The sequence below is a fragment of the Schistocerca nitens genome, chromosome 8 (assembly GCF_023898315.1).
Source record: "Schistocerca nitens isolate TAMUIC-IGC-003100 chromosome 8, iqSchNite1.1, whole genome shotgun sequence".
In the NCBI taxonomy this organism is placed as follows: Eukaryota; Metazoa; Arthropoda; class Insecta; order Orthoptera; family Acrididae; genus Schistocerca; species Schistocerca nitens.
Window position 1 is genome coordinate 28496394 of NC_064621.1, and position 21907 is coordinate 28518300.

At 42.0% G+C, this 21907-nt stretch overlaps 1 protein-coding gene across 1 annotated transcript in view; it reads right to left on the bottom strand.

The window, feature by feature from the left end:
- Positions 1-10637: 10637 nt before the first annotated feature.
- The window catches only part of LOC126198554 (probable isocitrate dehydrogenase [NAD] subunit alpha, mitochondrial), a 55567-nt gene continuing 44297 nt past the window's right edge, over positions 10638-21907 (bottom strand). The window contains exon 6 of the mRNA XM_049934977.1: positions 10638-11160. Within this exon, the coding sequence (XP_049790934.1) occupies positions 10924-11160 (237 nt within the window). The 3' untranslated portion in view covers positions 10638-10923. The remainder of the gene's footprint in view (positions 11161-21907) is intronic.

Genomic DNA, 21907 nt, shown 5'->3' on the forward strand with positions numbered 1-21907 from the left:
ACATGAAGACAAATGCACTGCGTAGGTTCCAGCAGCCAACTTGTGTCCCTTTGTTGACAAGACACAGAGCTCAATGACACACAGACCTGCAAACATTGACAGTGGACCAAGGAATAGTGACAGCATGCAGCACAGTCTGACGACTCCCAGTTTAAGTTGTATTGAGCTGATGGGTGTGTCAGAGAGGCCTATGCCCCATGAAGCTACGGGTCCCACCTATAAACGAGGTTCTGTCCAGGCAGGTGGCCGCTCAGTTACGGTCTGGGCTGTCTTCACAGTGTTGTAATTAGGGTCCACTGCCTGGAAGCAGTGACTAATGTATACTGCTAATATCCATACAGATTGTAATGTATTTTGGTAAGCATTATATATTGTTGTAATTACTACCAGCAATATTCAGACCTTTACGTATTTGACATTTGCAAAAGCAGTCATATTTATGGTACTGACATCACCAACATTCCAACAGCTCTGCATACAAACATTATGACCAGGATACTATCCCAGAAGCCAAACATGCCCTCCAGCAGGTCCACAATGCCTTAGGTCCCTCCTATTTCCCTCCTCACACTAGCAACAAGCCTACTCCCAAACCCAAAGGTCTTGCTCCCAGAGTGCAAACACCTGCCTCTGCTAAGCAACAACTCCTAATTATTGCCCATAACCATCCTACATTAAATACACTTTTCACTTTCTTCATCACCCCTCCACAGTTCCTGCCGCTTTACCGCCAGACTGCTTACAAATGAATGTGAATGTAACGACTCGATTTTAGAGACTTTACTGGTCTCATACAGATACAATTGTTATGTATATCGACTGAAATGGAGAGTGAAAATTTGTACTAAAGCCGGGAATCAAACTTGTGTCTCCTGTATACTAGGCAGGTGTGTTAGCCACTAAGCCATCTTGGCAGTTGTGTGAACTGCTGTGCCAAAGTGGCTAACACACCTGCCTAGGAAGCAGGAGACTCGATTCTTGACCTCGGTACAAATTTTCACCCACTACTTTGGTCTATATACAAAAAAAAAAAAAAAAAAAAAAAAAAAATAAATGTGAATGTGAAGGCCTCGTACTGCAACATCTTTCATGCCCAAGACCTTGGCACTATGAAACATTACCTTTCCCAACATCTTCCTGATACCAAATCCCCCTCCCACCACTTACTTAGTCCTCCAAGCCAATCACATTCTAATCCACAATTGTTGCACTTTTGAAGGCCAAACCTATAGTACTGCTGTGGGTACTCGCATGGCACAGTCCTATGGCAACTTATTTATGGGCCTTCTGGAATAATCCTTCTCACCGAGGGAATCCCTTGTCTAGTTCAGATTCACTGATATTTTCACAAGTTGGACTCATGGAAAGGCCAACCTTTGCTCTTTCCTCCATAACCTCAACACCAAATCCCATAAAAGTTTCACCTGGTCCTTCTGAACTCAGCAAGCCACCATTCTAGATGGCAGTCTCCACCTCTCAGATGGCTCCCTAAATACATCTGTTCATATCAAGTGCACTAACCACCAACAGTACCTCCACACTGATAGCTGTCACCTGTGCCATGTAAAAAAGTCCCTTCCTTATAGCTTCACCACCTGTTCATGCCGCATCTCAGTGGAAAGCAGGAGTTGTTGATAATACAGGTAACCTTACCCGAGCCTTTATCCATCCATGAACAGATCTACCATGCAATCTCCTCTGACACCAGTAAATCTGTTAACCAGCCAATGACTAGCACACCTCTGATCACCTAGTATCACCCTGGCCTTGAAAAGCTCAGCCACATCCATCACCAGGGCTTCAACTCCCACTTGTCATTACCCAAAATGAGGGATATCCTTCCCAAAATCTTACACTCATCACCCAATGTAGCATTCCACTGCTCACCCAACAATCCTGCACACCATGGGTCATTCCCTTGTGATTCGAACAGGTGAAAGACCTCACCCGTATACTCACCTACCACATCCCATCACCGTCCCGCCAGAGGCGTTTCCTACTCAATAAAAGACGGGGCCATGTGTGAAAGCAAACATGTTATATAACAGCTATGCTGCAATTAATGTACAGCTTTCTCAGTGGGCATGACAAGTAATCAACTACCTTCTCAAATGAATGGCTACCACCAAACTGTGGCAAGCTGCAAACTTGATCATCCAGTTGCTGAATATTCTGCACACCACAAATGACTTCACCAGCTGCTTCACTACATGGGCCATTTCAATACTCCCTTCCAGCACCAGTTTCTCTGAACTACATAGGTGAGAATTCTCTCTCCAGAATATCACACACTCTCACAATCCACCTTTCCCCATCCATATCACGTACTGCCTTCTTCCCCCTATGTGAGCATGCACGCACTCCCTCCCCTCTTTTCGTCTTGCTGTCCATCCACTGGGCCCTTTAGTGGCAGATCTGCCTTTCTTGCAGCACCTCCTCCAATCTTCATCAGCCCAAGTTGAATGGTTGGCTTTTCTTCGTTTTACAATTTGTTCCATCCAGAAATTTACAATAGTGTAATAAATAAAGGTGCAGATAATGTGAGGCATTCTTGCAGATCATGTGCTTCCCTTTCTAGCAGAAGAGTGTACCCTGATGAACATGTGTTTCAGCAGAACAATGCAATATGTCATCACACAATGGTTACATGTGGGAGACTAACAGTCCAGTAAATGCACGAGCATTGCTTGACCCCCCTCCCCCAACAATCTTAATTTGACCAAACATTTATGGAAATCTGTCAATATCAGCATATGCTCAATGAACGCAGAACAAAGTTCACAAAAACAACTGTAGGCAACATTCTTTGTGGACTAATCTCACTCCATAACATTTCCAACACCTCATAGAGTTGCTGCCTCAATGTGTTACTGCAATTTTGAGGGCTTGAGAAAGAGCAACTCGCTATCATCACATTCCTCCTCACCACAATTTTTGGCCATTCAGTGTAACTAAAACATTAAGGTGTTGTCTGGTGACTAACAGCTACATGGGATAAATGTCTGAATCAGATATTGTGATCTGACTGGTTGCCTTAATTCTCACAGCCACAGGCACCATACAGACTGGTCTTTTTCAATAGTCTTCATATTTACAGCATCGGAAGGTCAGAGCCAGAAGAACAAGTTTCTAAAGCAGTGCAATACATTTGTCATAAAAACTCGACAAATTTCCTTTGAAGATTTCCGAGTGCTTCAGAGCAGAAATATTTTGAGTATTTTGTCAGAGCCACAAGTAGTGAAGTGTGTAGTGCACTATTCTTACAGTGCATAAAGTTGCTCATTTGATTCATACTGGTGTACTTTTTTTTTTACCTTAATTTCAATTATATAAAACAAAATTTGTTAATTAAATACAGAATCTCAATTAAGTAACATTTTTATTTTTAAATGCTAATAACTAATATAACTACTAATTACTAATAAGATGCGAGATCAAATAAAATCTGCCCGATCTGACAAAATTCGATAATTGCCTGTGACAACTGGCAAAAATTTCATGAGCATATAGGTAGAGTGGTGGTTGAAGGCTACTACAGAAGTTCGTACTCTTGAAACCTGACACTTCTCGACAGCATAAAACAAGGTTGTCTTTGCTGCCACAGTTGCTGGGTGGAGGTGAGATGATGGTCTGGCAGGAAATTAGGGTTTGTTGTTTAGGGATATCTTTAGTTGCTTCCTCCACGAACCCATTCCACCCAGGAGTACCTGGCAGCTGAGTGACTGTGGCATACTACCATAGCATGTCTGCTGAGGAAGGAATAACAATATCCACTGACATCGATGATGACTGCAAGCAGTCTTGAATAATGTTAATTTTCATGGATCCCAAACCTGTAGCATTATTTTTCTCAAAATGTTACGATTTTACGGAGCTGAACTGGCCAATCACCTCTGCTGTAAGTATTTTTACTAATTGTGGAACAGGGTCCTGCGGAAATGTGACACACTGGTGTGGTACATTGGATTCCCTAATTATGTGGAAAATCTTTTTTCCATCGAAAGTTCAGGTGTTTTAGTCAGCTTTGTTGGAGAAATTGAAATGAATGAATGATCACATTCCACTTCCTTTGACAACATTGCTGAAACATCAGAACATACTGCTTCTGTATAGGAGGCACTGTATCCTCCACCAGACATCACATCAACTAGCTTCAGAGTGTCATCATTCTTGTAGACGGGTGAGGCCAGGCCACCAACTTAACTTGCAATGGTGACAAAGAGGTGTGTGTGACAGCTGCCAACAAGCTGTGTGCTATAGCCATACTTTTGGTTTTCCATTTATTCAAGTTTCCTCATGTATTTATCACTAATCGATTAATTAAATTTGGGAAAGTATCAGGGATGATTTACTATCTTCCTAACTGTACTTGCAATTATTTTAAGCAAAGTCTGTAATTGTATGGTAAGACAATATATTAAAGGATTAATTGCAGATATTCACATTTGCTTGAAAGAGAGCTTGTGAATCAGTCGGCAGGCTCTGCATAGTGCTATATGGACCAGGTATCTGAGCTCTTAGCTTGTTGCGAAAGCTATAACTTGTTGCAGAGGCTATAATCATGCATAGACTCCATAGAAAAGACTAACATGGTGTTCAAGCTCCTTACCACTCTGTCCCTGTGTACTGCAATCCATTACAGATTACTAAGGGAATAAAAAGTCTAGAGAATTCATGTTGCCTCACCATCAATTTTGTGGGTCTGGCTTTTTTATTCTAAACTTCCCAGTACGCCAAGTATTGCTTGTCATGGCATACAATAAAGACATGATTATTTTTCTCAATAATTAACAACTCAATCATCTATTGGTACTGAATACTCTACTATATCACGTCTTTACTAAAATACACTCTGAGTGATACTTCTCTACAGAGTTAATAAATCACAATAGACAAGGAGTAAATGCATAGTGCATATCAAAGCTACTTGTAGTAACATATGAGGCACTACCCACGATATTTGAGCATTTCAGAGTAGTGGTGAAACCAGCGGCAGTGCGACATTCTGCTGCTAGATAGTTCAAGGTTCGTGTCTTGGCTACTGCAGTACAAAGTTGCACCGTCCTTGGTGCCTGCAGTTGTTAGTTTTAGTGGTGCACGTCAGGATGTGTCACAGTGCTGCTGGGAACTGTGAAATGAAGGAGCCAACAGATTTGCATCAAACTCTGTTTAAAGATGAAGAAAACTGCAGCCAAAACCCACCACATTCTGACACAGGCATTTGATGAGGGTGCACCGAGTCAAGCAAGAAAATTTGAGTGACTGAAGTATTTCACGGAAGGTCGAGAATGTGTGGAAGATGACAAACATTCTGGTTGACCATCAACATGCACAACACTGGAAATTATCACTTAAGTGTGTGACGTTATTCACACAGACTGAAGGCAGACACATCATGATGTTTGTAAGAGACCTGGGCTTTCATATAGTACATGTCAACAAATTGTAGTTGATGTACTGAACATGAGAAACTGCAGCGAAGTTTTTTCCTCACCTTCTGAACATCGACCAATGAAACCTCAGGATTCAGATGTGCACTGAGCTGCAACAAAGAGTTCAAAAGTGTCCAAAATTCTTAACCAGAGTAGTAATAGGTGATTAATCTTGGCTCTAGAGATATGACCTTGAAACAAAGCAGAAATCATCACAATGGAAAACATATTCTCCAAGGCCTATCAAAGATTGACAAGTTTGCAGCAGCATGAAGTCAATTTCATTTTTCTCAACATCCAAGAAATAGTGCACAAGGAGTTTGTTCCACCTGGTCAGACTGTCAATGGGCAGTTTTGCTGCAAGGTTTTGAAGCGACTGAGGGAAAATGGTTGGCACACATTGCCAGAGTTGTGAAAAATGAAAGACTGGTTGGTGCACCACAACAATGCAACCACACACACCTCACTCGTAAAGGAGTTCCTGGCCAAAAACCAACATGGCAACAGTCCTCCATCCTAACTACTCACCAGACCTAGCTCATGCGAGTACTACCTGTTCCCAAAGATAAAAATCTATGTTTTGACTCTATTAAAGACATTCACGTGGAATTGCAACAGTTCTTGAACACTAATCACCCTATGGACTTTCAGAAGTGCTTCCAAAAATTGAAGCAATGCTGGGATGATTACATGCATGCCTGAGGTGACTCTGAAGGTGACAGGACTTTAGGATGTAAGTATAATTTTCTTATTTTTACAGTGAAAATCTCGGATGTTTTGGGTAGCACCTCGTATAGTCTTAGGTCCACACAGTAGTGTGTTTAAAACTACATTTATTTAAAGGGTGTGGTCACTTCTCACACTCAGGACCAACATCTTATCAGTTCATAAATCTTTTACTACAATGAGGACCTCATTCACTGTAAGAAACTGCTTTGACGGGGACTACTATGTTGCATTGTAAACCTGCAGTTGATCTTCAGGAAGTATGTCTGCAGCTGTTTCAACTACACGTCGGCACACTTTTGGAGATGGCCTTTTTGACTTACAATAACCATGTGAAAGTATCTTTTGCAATGTTTTTGAAGTAAATAACAGTGGATTTCTTCACAGGTAGGCAATCACTATCTTCCATGTTTCTTCAACAATTTAGAATCCGCAGTCGTGACATCAGGATGGTTTTCACTGTCTGGTCTATTAACTACGGAAGTGAAAATTCACATTTTAATTGAGGTAGTTGAAAATTTGCTGCATAGCACCCGTTTCAGTGGCAGATGGACCTAGTTTCTTTTTTCTACCTGCTTTGGACTGCCATGTGGGACCTTCATGCATTTGATGTGGAACTGAGCATCTGCTCCACCCATGTCAGAAACTGGTCCAATTCGATGCATTATTGAGCACTCTAGTTCATTTTTTATTTCTCAAAAAGGTTCAGCAGTCTCTCTCAGCCAAAGCTTATGTGAACGATACACTAGGTACCGTCAATTAATTGGCTGGGAGCTTGTTTTCTTGAGCCAGAAATTCTGGTATGACAGCTGACCCATACAAAAAAACAATTGATTTTGAAATAAACATCCAGCTGAGCAGATCAAGTTTCTTTTCTGCTGCAACCAGTCACCACCTCTTAGCCTCCACAGCACAAATCTTTTGCTGAAGTGGGTTTTTCAACATGGTTCACCAATCTTTACAACTCTTTTGCCATCCAAAAGAGCAGCCATCCCACCCTTGCATCTTTGGTTCCCGTTTGCTAGTTGCCCACTTGCTTGCAAAGCACACCTAATATATAGCAGGTCATTGTGCGAAAACTGTCTACACGGCCACAACAGCCGGAGGCAGTGACCACATGTGTGCAAGTTGTGTTTGTGAGGTTTCCTCTGAAGAAGGAATTTGCCCTAAAGCTTAAGCGTTTTGCAGTCTCTTGTTGTGTTTTTATTCCATCATGGGCTTTCGATTGATTTCACCACTGATAGTGGAAGTTATTACAGAGGATCATTCTGTTTATAGCAGTTTGGTGCATTATAACATACCAGATTCACAATGGTCTGCAATTTGATATTCAAATTATGTATCGGTAGACATGCGGCAGCACATACTGCTTAACATATTCCAAAATGCTGCGCATAAAAATGGAATTCTTTCAGGGCACATACCTTAGGTTCTATCGATGATGGTAAGGTGGGGTCAAGTGTTTTGGATAGCACTTGGGCTACAGCCCATTTGTATAGCCGACAGAGGGACTGTCCCATTGTCAATATCCTATAGTACAGAGTCAAAGTATGGATAATACACACATCCTCCTGCTTAGGCAATTTGCTTCTTTTTGCATCTGATGTGGTCTACAGTGGGCCTTAGGATACTTGTGGAGGCATCATTGGTTTATGAGCCTTTCCTTAGAAAACCTACAAGCTGCCAATTCCAAGACAGGTGAGCACCCTAGTTTGCACGATATAGTCCGAAGATCCCGATCTCTAACGACCTTTAAAATTTTACTAATTTCTTTATCCATTTCCAAGATATATATGTTAAAGTTACACTACTGGTACACACAAAATCCAGTGCGAGGCGGAAATTATGTTTATAAAATAACATAGTATCGAGAAATTTGATATAAACTGCCTGCATTATCATCAGATGGGTTCTGGGAACCTGATGTAGTACTGGAGGTCATAAAAAATGTTTGTGCATCTAAGAACTGGATTCAGGTGTAAGTTAGTTCTGTGTTTTTTTTAATTTCACATAAGTAAACTATCAAAACTTTACTCACCCATAAAGTTCTTTTCATGTAAGTGACTTACCTTGCTGCAGCAGGGAAAATAAGGGAACTAGAGGAAAAACGCTATCTGAGCACAAAAAAGACAAATATGCTCCAGTTTAAAAAACTGACTGAAAATTGGGATACCAGCTGCCTCATTCTAATGTCCTTGGCTCCTTTAAAAACTTTCCCAATAATTTTGGCATGTAAATATACTTTGACTTTTTTATGACAGGAAAGGAGACACGAAAGTAATAAATACTGGAAGATAGTAGACAGTGGTTATGGTACAAAAAGAATGAAGAACAATGACAGTGTGAGAAAATGAGGACACAGTGGCAGTGGAACACAGCTGACAGTGACAGGAAAGTGGGGTGTGGAGAGGAATAAATAAAAAGGAGAAAGTGGAAGTGAGTGAGGGCCAGTGATAATGAGAGTCTATGACAATGACAGAGAGAGAGAGCGCAGCAGCAGCTGTGGGAAGGAATAAATGAGACAGTTGCAGTAAGAGATAGTAAAAAGGGAGACAGTGACAGTGAGACAAGACAGTAGTAAAGTAGTAGGACAGAATAAAGGAGCCTGTGACAGAGAGGAGACAGTGACAGAGAGGAGACAGTGACAAAGAGATAATGACCTTGAACTGCGCTGAATGAGTGAATGAGAATCGACAAGTGGGAGTGGATGCTTATGAGCAACTTCCATTGACACACTAGTGGGTGTGAGCAGTGTACAGTAATGGGAGCGCAAGGTAAGTTGCACATTAAAAGGAGCCCAAATGTTTGTGCATGCCAAACTTTTTGGGAATTTTTTCAAAGGTGCTGAGGAAGCAGAATGAGGCAGCTGGTACCAAACTTTTCAGTCAGAGTCTTATGTAAACAGGAACATACATACATTCTTTGTACTCTGATAGGAGCATTTTTCTGCTGACAATGTGACAATTGCTCAAAAGAGCGTGTCTCATTTAGTTGCATTATACAGTGTGTCCCAGTTCTGTTAGGGCTGTGGCTATGAAAAATAGAAGTCACAGATTATGCTCACAAAATCATGTATTTATTGGAAAGTCTCTCCCTGAATCAATACACAGCTGAAACCTCTTTCAGTGTTCTGAAATGGTTACTGTAGTCCCTTTCTTGTAGTTGCATTCAGTACCACAGTACAATTTTCTTAGATGTTCTTAATCGCAACATAACTGTTTTTTCATTGCCAGCTTCACAGTGATATATATTGATAAAATTCTCTTTTAGATTGGCTATATCTGTAAGTAAAACTAAAGTAATGGTAGTATATTAACATGAGCAACAACAGTGCTAAACAATAAGATAATAGGTAAGTCAATTTGTTAAAACAGCACAGAACAGATGTCACTCACCATATAGCAGAGACGCTGAGTTGCAGAAAGTTAGCTTTCGGCCAAAAAGGCCTTTGTCAAAATTACACACACACACTCTCTCTCTCTGGCTGCTGGAGCCAGATGCCAGAGACTGGGATCATGTATTTGTGAGAGTTGCATATACATGTGTGTGCTGGTGTGTGTGTGTGTGTGTGTGTGTGTGTGTCTCCTATGTTTTGCAAAAGCCTTGTTGGCTGCAAGCTAACTTTCCGACAGTCTTTTTGTTGTGCCTTTCTGTGACTCAGCTACTCCACTATATGGTGAGTAGCAACTATCCTTTTCATTATATTGTTACATTCCATCCTGGATTTTCCATTGTTTAATCAGGACAGATGGCAATACAAAAAACTAATTCAAAGTGATAAAAAAATAAACATACATTACAAATGATTGTATAAGGAGATACCTTGGTAGAACTACAAGGAAAGAAAGAACACAGGTTGGAGAATATAATGGCTAGGCCTGCTCTCATGTACAGCAGTGGAGGCCCCTTTTTGGATTAACATAAAGAGACAGATTGCAAAGTGAAGACAAGACAGCAAGTAGACTTGAAAACAGCACCTGCCATGGCAGGCATGTTACGTTTTAACCAAACTGGATGGCAGTACATGGGATAACCAATTAAGAGATGGAGAAAACAGTTCTGTTAAATGCCTTTGGTTTCAGAAGTGGGCTACACACGCTCCCTTGAAATACAGAAGAAGAAGAAGAAGAAGAAGACGACCTACTGGCACCACCATGAAGCTTAGTACTTTTAATAGAGAAAGACAAAAAAGTCCGAATGGCACAAACAATGCCTAACTCTCAAAGCTGTGAAATAACCTCTAAAAACCACACCACCACAAATGCTGCTGGAACAAAAGACACTGTCCTCTGTGTACATTAAAAGTACACAATGATATCTGAAAATTATGCTGCTCCTTCTCGTTGAAGATTAGCGTATGCTAAAAACAGACACCGTCAAAAGAATGATTAGACAGACACATTTAGCATCACATCTGACAATTAGTAACTCTTCATTTTTAGTACAGAGTTTACTACCAGAAAAGTAAAAAGGTAACTATTTAAAAAATAATAATATTTATTCACACAACTCTGGGCTTTATTCAACATAGTTTGTCTTCAATGCCATCACTGTGGCACAGGACATGACTAACAGTTTTTGGCATTAATGTCTTACAATTATAAAAGACAGACTAGTAATTAAATAAATAACACTTGAGAATTTGCAGTTTCCTACAACAATAAATAAATATTACTAAACTGTTCATTTACAATTCAAACTCTTTACAAACTATCAACAATATAGTTGATTAACAAGTGGGTTTTATTGTCTTGGTTAACATTTTCTAATGTGAAGCTTCAATTTTGCGACAGATTTCATTAGTAAATTCCGAGCACTTTGCTGGACCGCCCAAATCCCCTGTGCGGTACTTTTCTTCTTTGATAGTATCAAAGCAAGCTTGCTCTATTCGTGCTGCATGGTCATTGAGTTCCATGTAGCGTAACATCATAACAGCAGAAAGCAGGAGTGCAGTAGGATTGGCTTTGTCTTGTCCTGCTATGTCTGGAGCAGTACCATGCACCTACAAGACAAACATTTTCATAAATATCTGAATTTTACAAACAACTTGTGAAAACAATGCACATAATTTTCAAATAAATTTATGAGTGAAGTTCTCTTTCAAACACTCTCCAATAAATGAAAAATACAGGAAAAAGTTGATATCACTTTTCGAAAGACATGGTCACAAATCCTTGTGAAATTTAAGAAAAATACGAATTTGGTGATAGGAAATTGTCAGTAAACGCTCAAAGATGGAACGGGTGACTGGAAGAAAATGGCATGCAGCACAAGCACTGAGATTAGTATGAAGGGAAAGGTTAAACCAATGTAATTTAATCACACCTACGAATATCATCATCATCATCATCATCATCATCAGCAGCAGCAGCAGCAGCAAAAGAAGAAGAAGAAGAAGAAGAAGAAGAAGAAGTGGTGGTGGTGATGGTCAGTAATTTTCATATCATAAGAAGGAGATAAATTACTACTTAAAATTCAATAACATAGATTCATCAGTAAGTGTTTGATTTGACTTCCAGTACCAAATACATCAAGATATTCTTCCCCACAGAGACAACGCCATGAAGATTGTATACCCACTTAAATGGATAATGTCCACATACTGATGTATGGCTGACCTCAATTCAACATGGTTATCTACTGCAGAAATGCCATGTTACCTAAAAGCAAATATTCGATTCTAAAGAAAATTACTACCAAGATCCTCTCATATACTCCCTCTTCTCCTAATAAAGTCTATTCTTTTAGGCAAGATATTTCCCTCAGGCTTCTTAATGGGTTAATTTGTACCCAGTACTTCTAGCAGTACATATGAACATGACAGAGAGCCAAACTCTCACTGTTCACTGCCAAGGTCATATCACCACAGGCAGGTGACCCTATTTGATAATTACACTTATGGAAAATCTGAAAAGTATAGACTGCCACTCGTCACACAGAGGAGGCACTGAGTGACTAATGGGCACATTGAAAAGAACAGGTGTGGGGGCAAAGAATGGGGGGGTGGGGGGTGGGAGGGGGGGAGGAGAGAGAAAGAGAGAGAGAGAGAGAGAGAGAGAGAGAGAGAGAGAGAGAGAGAGTGGGGCTGGAAATGGGGGAGATTTTAGTGATGCCTGTGGTAACGTGCAGGGGTGTGGTGGGAACAGGCTTTGGGCTTCATGCAGCATCAATAGGCTGTGCTGGGGGAGGTGAGGAGCAGCAAAGGCGAGAGGAGAATACAGAGAAGGGGAAAGGACTACGCACATTTGCTGGTGGGACGAACAGCTTGTGTAAGAGTGGAGTCGGATTGTAACACGGAAAGGATACAGAGTGGAGCAGGATAGGTGGACTAAAGGGACTAGCAAAGGATGAGGCTCAGGGGAAGGGGGGTGGGAGAATCCAGGTTGTGAAGCAGTCTACATCAAGCAATGATGTTTGATGGATGGATTAACAGAGTTAAAGGAACCAAATTACAAGGTCATTGGTCCTTTAATCTTTCCGATTCATTTTTGGACTATGTCCAATATTACCCGCTTCTGCTATGACATTTCCATTACTGTGCTTTCCGTTCACATCACTGTTGAAATTCACTAGGTGCAGGGCAGCACTTAGCACGTAGACCTGACAACTCAAAGCATGTTGCGTTCACATGTTTCTAGTAGGATAATGGCTGGTACAAAAACGTGTTACGTTGTCATGATACTGCCATGTGGCTTCTTGAAGACACTGAAGACATAGGGGAATTCGCTGATGAAAGTGACCTAGAAGATACTTCCACTGTGTGCAGTGAATCAAAATCTACTGATGGAGTGGACAGTGATGAACTGAGAACCTGTAGCAGATACATGGAAAGTTTATTGCAATAATGATGGTGATCTCATTAGGTTTTCTTGTTCTGTCACACAATAGGATTTCACCATTTCTCATAGTATCTGACCAAAATCTAAACTTGAATATTTACAATTCCTCTTCACTGACGGTTTTATTAGTGAAACTGTGAATGCTACGAATATTCTAAGGAACAGATACAGATAGTTACTCCACTTTCAAAACACAAAACATGAACCATGGACCTTGCCGTTGGTGGGGAGGCTTGCGTGCCTCAGCGATACAGATAGCTGTACCGTAGGTACAACCACAATGGAGGGGTATCTGTTGAGAGGCCAGACAAACGTGTGGTTCCTGAAGAGGGGCAGCAGCCTTTTCAGTAGTTGCAAGGGCAACAGTCTGGATGATTGACTGATCTGGCCTTGTAACAATAACCAAAACGGCCTTGCTGTGCTGGTACTGCGAACGGCTGAAAGCAAGGGGAAACTACAGCCGTAATTTTTCCCGAGGGCATGCAGCTTTACTGTATGATTAAATGATGATGGCGTCCTCTTGGGTAAAATATTCCGGAGGTAAAATAGTCCCCCATTCGGATCCCCAGGCGGGGACTACTCAAGAGGACGTCGTTATCAGGAGAAAGAAAACTGGCGTTATACGGATCGGAGCGTGGAATGTCAGATCCCTTAATCGGGCAGGTAGGTTAGAAAATTTGAAAAGGGAAATGGATAGGTTAAAGTTAGATATAGTGGGAATTAGTCAAGTTCGGTGGCAGGAGGAACAAGACTTCTGGTCAGGTGACTACAGGGTTATAAACACGAAGTCAAATAGGGGTAATGCAGGAGTAGGTTTAATAATGAATAGGAAAATAGGAACGCGGGTAAGCTACTACAAACAGCTTAGTGAACGCATTACTGTGGCCAAGATGGATACGAAGCCCACACCTACTACAGTAGTACAAGTTTATATGCCAACTAGCTCTGCAGATGACGAAGAAATTGAAGAAATGTATGATGAAATAAAAGAAATTATTCAGATAGTGAAGGGAGACGAAAATTTAATAGTGATGGGTGACGAATTCGAGTGTAGGAAAAGGGAGAGAAGGAAACGTAGTAGGTGAATATGGATTGGGACTAAGAAATTAAAGAGGAAGCCGCCTTGTAGAATTTTGCACAGAGCATGACTTAATCATAGCTAACACTTGGTTCAAGAATCATGCAAGAAGGTTGTATACATGGAAGAACCCTGGAGATACTAAAAGGTATCAGATAGATTATATAATGGTAAGACAGAGATTTAGGAACCAGGTTTTAAATTGTAAGACATATCCAGGGGCAGATGTGGACTCTGACCACAATCTCTTGGTTATGAACTGCAAATTGAAACTGAAGAAACTGCAAAAAGGTGGGAATTTAAGGAGATGGGACCTGGATAAACTGAAAGAACCAGAGGTTGTACAGAGTTTCAGGGAGAGCATAAGGGAACAACTGACAGGAATGGGGGAAAGAAATACAGTAGAAGAAGAATGGGTAGCTTTGAGGGATGAAGTAGTGAAGGCACAAGAGGATCAAGTAGGTAAAAAGACAAGGGCTAGTAGAAATCCTTGGGTAACAGAAGAAATATTGAATTTAATTGATGAAAGGAGAAAATATAAAAATGCAGTAAATGAAGCAGGCAAAAGGGAATACAAACGTCTCAGAAACAAGATCGACAGGAAGTGCAAAATGGCTAAGCAGGGATGGCTAGAGGACAAATGTAAGGATGTAGAGGCTTATCTCACTAGGGGTAAGATAGATAATGCCTACAGGAAAATTAAAGAGACCTTTGGAGATAAGAGAACCACTTGTATGAACATCAAGAGCTCAGATGGAAACCCAGTTCTAAGCAAAGAAGGGAAAGCAGAAAGGTGGAAGGAGGATACAGAGGGTCTATACAAGGGCGATGTACTTGAGGACAATATTATGGAAATGGAAGAGGATGTAGATGAAGATGAAATGGGAGATACGATACTGCGTGAAGAGTTTGAGAGAGCACAGAAAGACCTGAGTCGAAACAAGGCCCCCAGAGTAGACAACATTCCATTGGAACTACTGACGGCCTTGGGAGAGCCAGTCCTGACAAAACTCTACCATCTGGTGAGCAAGATGTATGAAACAGGCGAAATACCCACAGACTTCAAGAAGAATATAATAATTCCAATCCCAAAGAAAGCAGGTGTTGACAGATGTGAGAATTACCGAACAATCAGTTTAATAAGCCACAGCTGCAGAATACTAACACGAATTCTTTACAGACGAATGGAAAAACTAGTAGAAGCCGACCTCGGGGAAGATCAGTTTGGATTCCGTAGAAATACTGGAACACGTGAGGCAATACTGACCTTACGACTTATCTTAGAAGAAAGATTAAGGAAAGGCAAACCTACGTTTCTAGCATTTGTAGATTTAGAGGAAGCTTTTGACAATGTTGACTGGAATACTCTCTTTCAAATTCTAAAGGTGGCAGGGGTAAAATACAGGGAGCGAAAGGCTCTTTACAATTTGTACAGAAACCAGATGGCAGTTATAAGAGTCGAGGGACATGAAAGGGAAGCAGTGGTTGGGAAGGGAGTAAGACAGGGTTGTAGCCTCTCCCCGATGTTATTCAATCTGTATATTGAGCAAGCAGTAAAGTAAACAAAAGAAAAATTCGGAATAGGTATTAAAATCCATGGAGAAGAAATAAAAACCTTGAGGTTCGCCGATGACATTGTAATTCTGTCAGAGACAGCAAAGGACTTGGAAGAGCAGTTGAACGGAATGGACAGTGCCTTGAAAGGAGGGTATAAGATGAACATCAACAAAAGCAAAATGAGGATAATGGAATGTAGTCGAATTAAGTCGGGTGATGTTGAGGGTATTAGATTAGGAAATGAGACACTTAAAATAGTAAAGGAGTTTTGCTATTTGGGGAGCAAAATAACTGATCATGGTAGAAGTAGAGAGGATATAAAATGTAGACTGGCAATGGCAAGGAAAGCGTTTCTGATGAAGAGAAATTTGTTAACATCAAGTATAGATTTAAGTGTCAGGAAGTCATTTCTGAAAGTATTTGTATGGAGTGTAGCCATGTATGGAAGTGAAACATGGATGGTAAATAGTTTGGACAAGAAGAGAATAGAAGCTTTCGAAATGTGGTGCTACAGAAGAATGCTGAAGATTAGATGGGTAGATCACATAACTAATGAGGAGGTACTGAATAGGATTGGGGAGAAGAGGAGTTTGTGGCACAACTTGACCAGAAGAGGGGATCAGTTGGTAGGACATGTTCTGAGGCATCAAGGGATCACCAATTTAGTATTGGAGGGCAGCGTGGAGGGTAAAAATCGTAGGGGGAGACCAAGAGATGAATACACTAAGCAGATTCAGAAGGATGTAGGTTGCAGTAGGTACTGGGAGATGAAGAAGCTTGCACAGGATAGAGTAGCATGGAGAGCTGCATCAAACCATTCTCAGGACTGAAGACCACAACAACAACAACAACAACAACAACAACAATGCGGCACTTGTGGAGGGATGTTTGATTAGAAGACTTGAAGGCTTTTTTTTTTTTGGTGTAAAATGGAACATGGCCTTGAATTTGAAGGTAGAATTAGTTAATTTTACAGAAGACTGGCAAGAACAAACTCCATTTTTCAAGCACATTTTTCTCATCTCTCTTCTTTTCTCAAATATTTTGGATACTGCATTCAGTTCCACTTGTCACAGCTCAGGGACGTCAATGTACGAGAGAGGGCGAGGTGAAGGACATTGGTTAATATATTTACAGTGAATGCAAAGAACTTTATGTACCAAAATGAAATGTGGCTCTGGACGAGAGCACCGTAGGATTCAAAGGAAGAATTCAATTCAAATGCTACACTCTAAAAGAAGCCTTAAAAGTGAGGTTTACGAGTTTTCTGTCTGTATCATTCAGAAAATGTGTGTGTTTTTTCTCGCATCCCATTTTATAAAAAGACAACTACAGAGACTCTCACGGATGAAAATGGGAAAGCAAAGCATCCACTTTGGTGTCATCCACTAGCACCAGAGTTAGCATGTCTGCAAGTTTAAGGTTTCACTGTAGGGCGGCCAAATCGGGGAAGTCCAGTAGGAAATGGCCCACGGAGAGACGGGCACCACACTGACAGTGGGTTGGATCCTCGCATTGGAGGATGTGGCCTTGGGTCAGCCAAGAGTGGCTAATGAGAAGCCAACAGAGGACAGCTGATTCACTGCAAGATGCATGAAGTGAAGACTGCCACACAGTCAGAGTCTCCTTTATGGTTTGCAGTTTATTTCGAGCAACCAGGGCACAACAATCCACGTTTCAGGCCTCCAACAATTGTCTGTTTAGAGTCAACCAATGGTCCAATTCCAGTACCCTAAATCGAAAGTCGGCATCCTGGTAGCGAACTTTGCCAACTGGTCAGCGTATTTCCCCCCAAGATCCCAATGTGATAAGGAGTCCATACAGAGACAACCAACCAAGCATCCGGAATGGTGAAGGTCATCCAAGAGATAGTGGGTCATTAAAACCAATGGGTGTCTAGGGGGTCTTGGATAGCACTGGTTGACAGTCTGAAGAGTACTTAAGGAGTCAATGCCAATTAAGAATGACTCACCAGTACAAAAATGAAGGTGGCTGAGGGATTGAGCAACACCAGCCAATTCTGCAGTGAATATTCTGCATCTGTCTGGCAGGGAGCGTAGTTCACTGCATCTTGCATGTGTGTAGAGAAAACCAGTCCGTCCATCAACAGAGCCTTCAGTGCATACCACTTCTGAGCCCAGGAATGCATCATGGACGTTCAGGCATAGGCTGCACAAAAACCCGTAAGGTTTACTAGTCTTTCAGTCTACAGGTGAGGTCGAGGCCAATCTGGGGGTGGGGTAAACACCATAGGGGTCATCTGTCTGCAGACTGAGATCATACCTTCAGATTGTGACCACTGTTGTTGGAGGCAGATCTCCCTACAAGTAAAAAAGGATGTGGTAGTTTGGATGCTCAGGAGACCAGTGAATGTGTACTGCACAGATGAGAAATAGTTATCACCTGATCTGTAGGGGAGGGACACCAGCCTCCGCAAGTGTAGACTGTTCTAAGAGCTGGTCTGAAAGACACCTGCCAGCCACAAAAGTGTAGAGGGGACTGTACCCCAGCTGGTGTTATTGTGACAGCAAAGAGAATGACCAGCATTTTTGTTTAAGTTGATAGGGAAGCCATGTCATGTGGGTGTCAAACACCAACCCCAGGAAACGATAAGGCTCCACTAGAATAAGCACGTGGTCGTCTAGGTAGAGTTCTGGTTAGGGATGGGCAGTACAACAGTGACAGAGGTGCATGACACAGCTAGGCGGCAGAAAACCAGAAGCAATGAGAGCCTGGGACTGCCCCTTTTATATGGCATCTTGCAGTCAGTGTTCAGTAACACACACACACACACACACACACACACACACGCTTAATCAAGCATGAGCCCCAGGAATTTTGTAGTTTCAGCGAACAGAAGAGCAACAAGCCCAAGACGTAAAGATGGAGGAAGAAACCAAATGTGCTGCCAGAAATTCATACAAGAGGTTTTGTCAGTGGAAAATTAAGCCACTGTCGACGATCCACAAGTGAAGACAATCGAAAAGTCGCTGGAGACACTGCTCAAGGAGACAAGTCTGTGGGGAACTGCAATAGATAGCAAAACTGTCAATGAAAAGGGAGTGGGAGATGCCCGGCAGGAGACAGACCATAATAGGGTTAATGGCTATAGCAAAGAGGACGACACTCAGGATGGAGCCCTGAGGTACCCCGTTTTCCTGGATAAAAGTGTCCGACACGGAAGAACCCACCTTACCTTAAAAACTCTGTCTTAAAAATTCCTGAAGGAAACAGGGCAGGTGACATTGGACATGTAGAAGGTATGGAGAATACAAGTCCTCCAGCATGTGTTGCAGACTTTTCCCAAATCAAGAAACACGTCCACAGTCCGGTATTAAGAAAAAAGTTCATGACATGGGTTGACGAGACGGTCAACCACATTGGGCAGTGGTTGGTAAATTGCGAGACTGAAGCCAGCATACCAGCCGGGCACATATCATACATCAATCCTTCTCTAAATCCTCGCACAAACTAAAAAATGGCTGACATCGAAATAAGTGTCCAAGGAATAGAAAAGCAACTGAAATCACTCAACAGAGGAAAGTCCACTGGACCTGAAGGGATACCAATTCGATTCTACACTGAGTACGCGAAAGAACTTGCCCCCCTTCTAACAGCCGCGTACCGCAAGTCTCTAGAGGAACGGAAGGTTCCAAATGATTGGAAAAGAGCACAGGTAGTCCCAGTCTTCAAGAAGGGTCATCGAGCAGATGCACAAAACTGTAGACCTATATCTCCGATGTCGATCTGTTGTAGAATTTTAGAACATGTTTTTTGCTCACGCGTCATGTCGTTTTTGGAAGCCCAGAATCTACTCTGTAGGAGTCAACATGGATTCCGGAAACAGCGATCGTGTGAGACCCAACTTGCTTTATTTGTTCATGAGACCCAGAAAATATTAGATACAGCCTCCCAGGTAGATGCTATTTTTCTTGACTTCCGGAAGGCGTTTGATACAGTTCCGCACTGTCGCCTGATAAACAAAGTAAGAGCCTACGGAATATCAGACCAGCTGTGTGGCTGGATTGAAGAGTTTTTAGCAAACAGAACACAGCATGTTGTTATCAATGGAGAGACGTCTACAGACGTTAAAGTAACCTCTGGCGTGCCACAGGGGAGTGTTATGGGACCATTGCTTTTCACAATATATATAAATGACCTAGTAGATAGTGTCTGAAGTTCCATGCGGCTTTTCGCAGACAATGCTGTAGTATACAGAGAAGTTGCAGCATTAGAAAATTGTAGCGAAATGCAGGAACATCTGCAGCAGATAGGCACTTGGTGCAGGGAGTGGTAACTGTCCCTTAACATAGACAAATGTAATGTATTGCGAATACATAGAAAGAAGGATCCTTTATTGTATGATTATATGATAGCGGAACAAACACTGGTAGCAGTTACTTCTGTAAAATATCTGGGAGTATGCGTGCGGAACGATTTGAAGTGGAAAGATCATATAAAATTAATTGTTGGTAAGGCGGGTACCAGGTTGAGATTCATTGGGAGAGTCCTTAGAAAATGTAGTCCATCAACAAAGGAGGTGGCTTACAAAACACTCGTTCGGCCTATACTTGAGTATTACTCATCAGTGTGGGATCCGTACCAGATTGGGTTGACGGAGGAGATAGAGAAGATCCAAAGAAGAGCGGCGCGTTTCGTCACAGGGTTATTTGGTAACCATGATAGCATTACGGAGATGTTTAGCAAACTCAAGTGGCAGACTCCGCAAGAGAGGCACTCTGCATCGCGGTGTATCTTGCTCGCCAGGTTTCGAGATGGTGTGTTTCTGGATGAGGTATCTAATATATTGCTTCCCCCTACTTATACCTCCCGAGGAGATCACGAATGAAAAATTAGAGAGATTCGAGCGCACACAGAGGCTTTCCAACAGTCGTTCTTCCCGCGAACCATACGCGACTGGAACAGAAAAGGGAGGTAATGACAGTGGCACGTAGAGTGCCCTCCACCACACACCGTTGGGTGGCTTGCGGAGTATAAATGTAGATGTAGATACATTCCGGAGAAAGTGCTTGCCTGCAAGACAAAGATGTTGCAACATCTGAATGAGGTGGAAGATAGGGATGAAGTGAGCACATGATCTAGCTCCCTCATAGTAAAGGCAGCATTGTAGCATTAAATATTCTGAAAGGAGAAGGGTATTACCCAAGCTGCCTCCAGTCATTTCCTATGGAGGAAGGTAGGGTGATAGCGGGTGGAGCTCGAAATCTCCATAAAATAGGGGCCTAAGTTGTTGGAGATAGCAGTGGAGTCCACAATAACATCATCTGCTATGGTCAAGGCTGGAAACTGGAGAATGGACCTCGGTCCCAGAGAGCCATCGAACGTTGGCCCACAGAACAGAAGGAGTGGAACTGTCAAAAGAACTAATAAATGAAATCCAGCTAGCTTCTTTGCTATCCTAAAGAATGCAAAAACACTGTGCACACAATTGTTTATACCAAATCCAGTTCGTCATTGTAGGACGACGGTTAAACCTGCAGAGAGCAGTTCTCCACACACGAACTGCGTAGTGGCACGCTTCAGTCCACCTAGGGACTGGGACAGGACACACTAAAATGAAGTGCGAGGTATGGAACATACTGCGGTGGTAATGATAATGTTTGCAAGGCATTCTACCTGGTCGTCACAACTGGGGAAATGTTCATCGAAGGTTGCAAGGGAAGAGTAAAGCCTCCAGTTGGCCTGAAAAAACTGCCAGTTGGGTTTACGTATAGATGGGGTAAGAGTCAGCAATCTGACAGCACATGGGAAAGGGTTGCTTGAGTACGTGCCACAGAGGACGGAACATTCTAACAAGGGAACCTCCCCATCGCACCCCCCTCAGATTTAGTTATAAGTTGGCACAGTGGATAGGCCTTGATAAACTGAACACAGATCAATTGAGAAAACAGGAAGAAGTTGTGTGGAACTGTGAAAAAATAAGCAAAATATACAAACTGAGTAGTCAATGGGCCACATAGGCAACATCATGGACAACGTGAGCTCAGGAGCACTGTGGTCCCGTGGTAGCGTGAGCAGCTGCAGAACGAGAGGTCCTTGGTTCAAGTCTTCCCCCGAGTGAAAATTTTACTTTCTTTATTTTTGCATAGTTATTATCTGTCCGTTTGTTCATTGACGTCTCTGTTCACTGTAATAAGTTTAGTGTCTGTGCATCGCAAAACCTTGCGATTAGTAGACGAAAGGACGTGCCTCTCCAATGGGAACCGAAAACATTTGATCGCAAGGTCATAGGTCAACCGATTCCTCCACAGGAA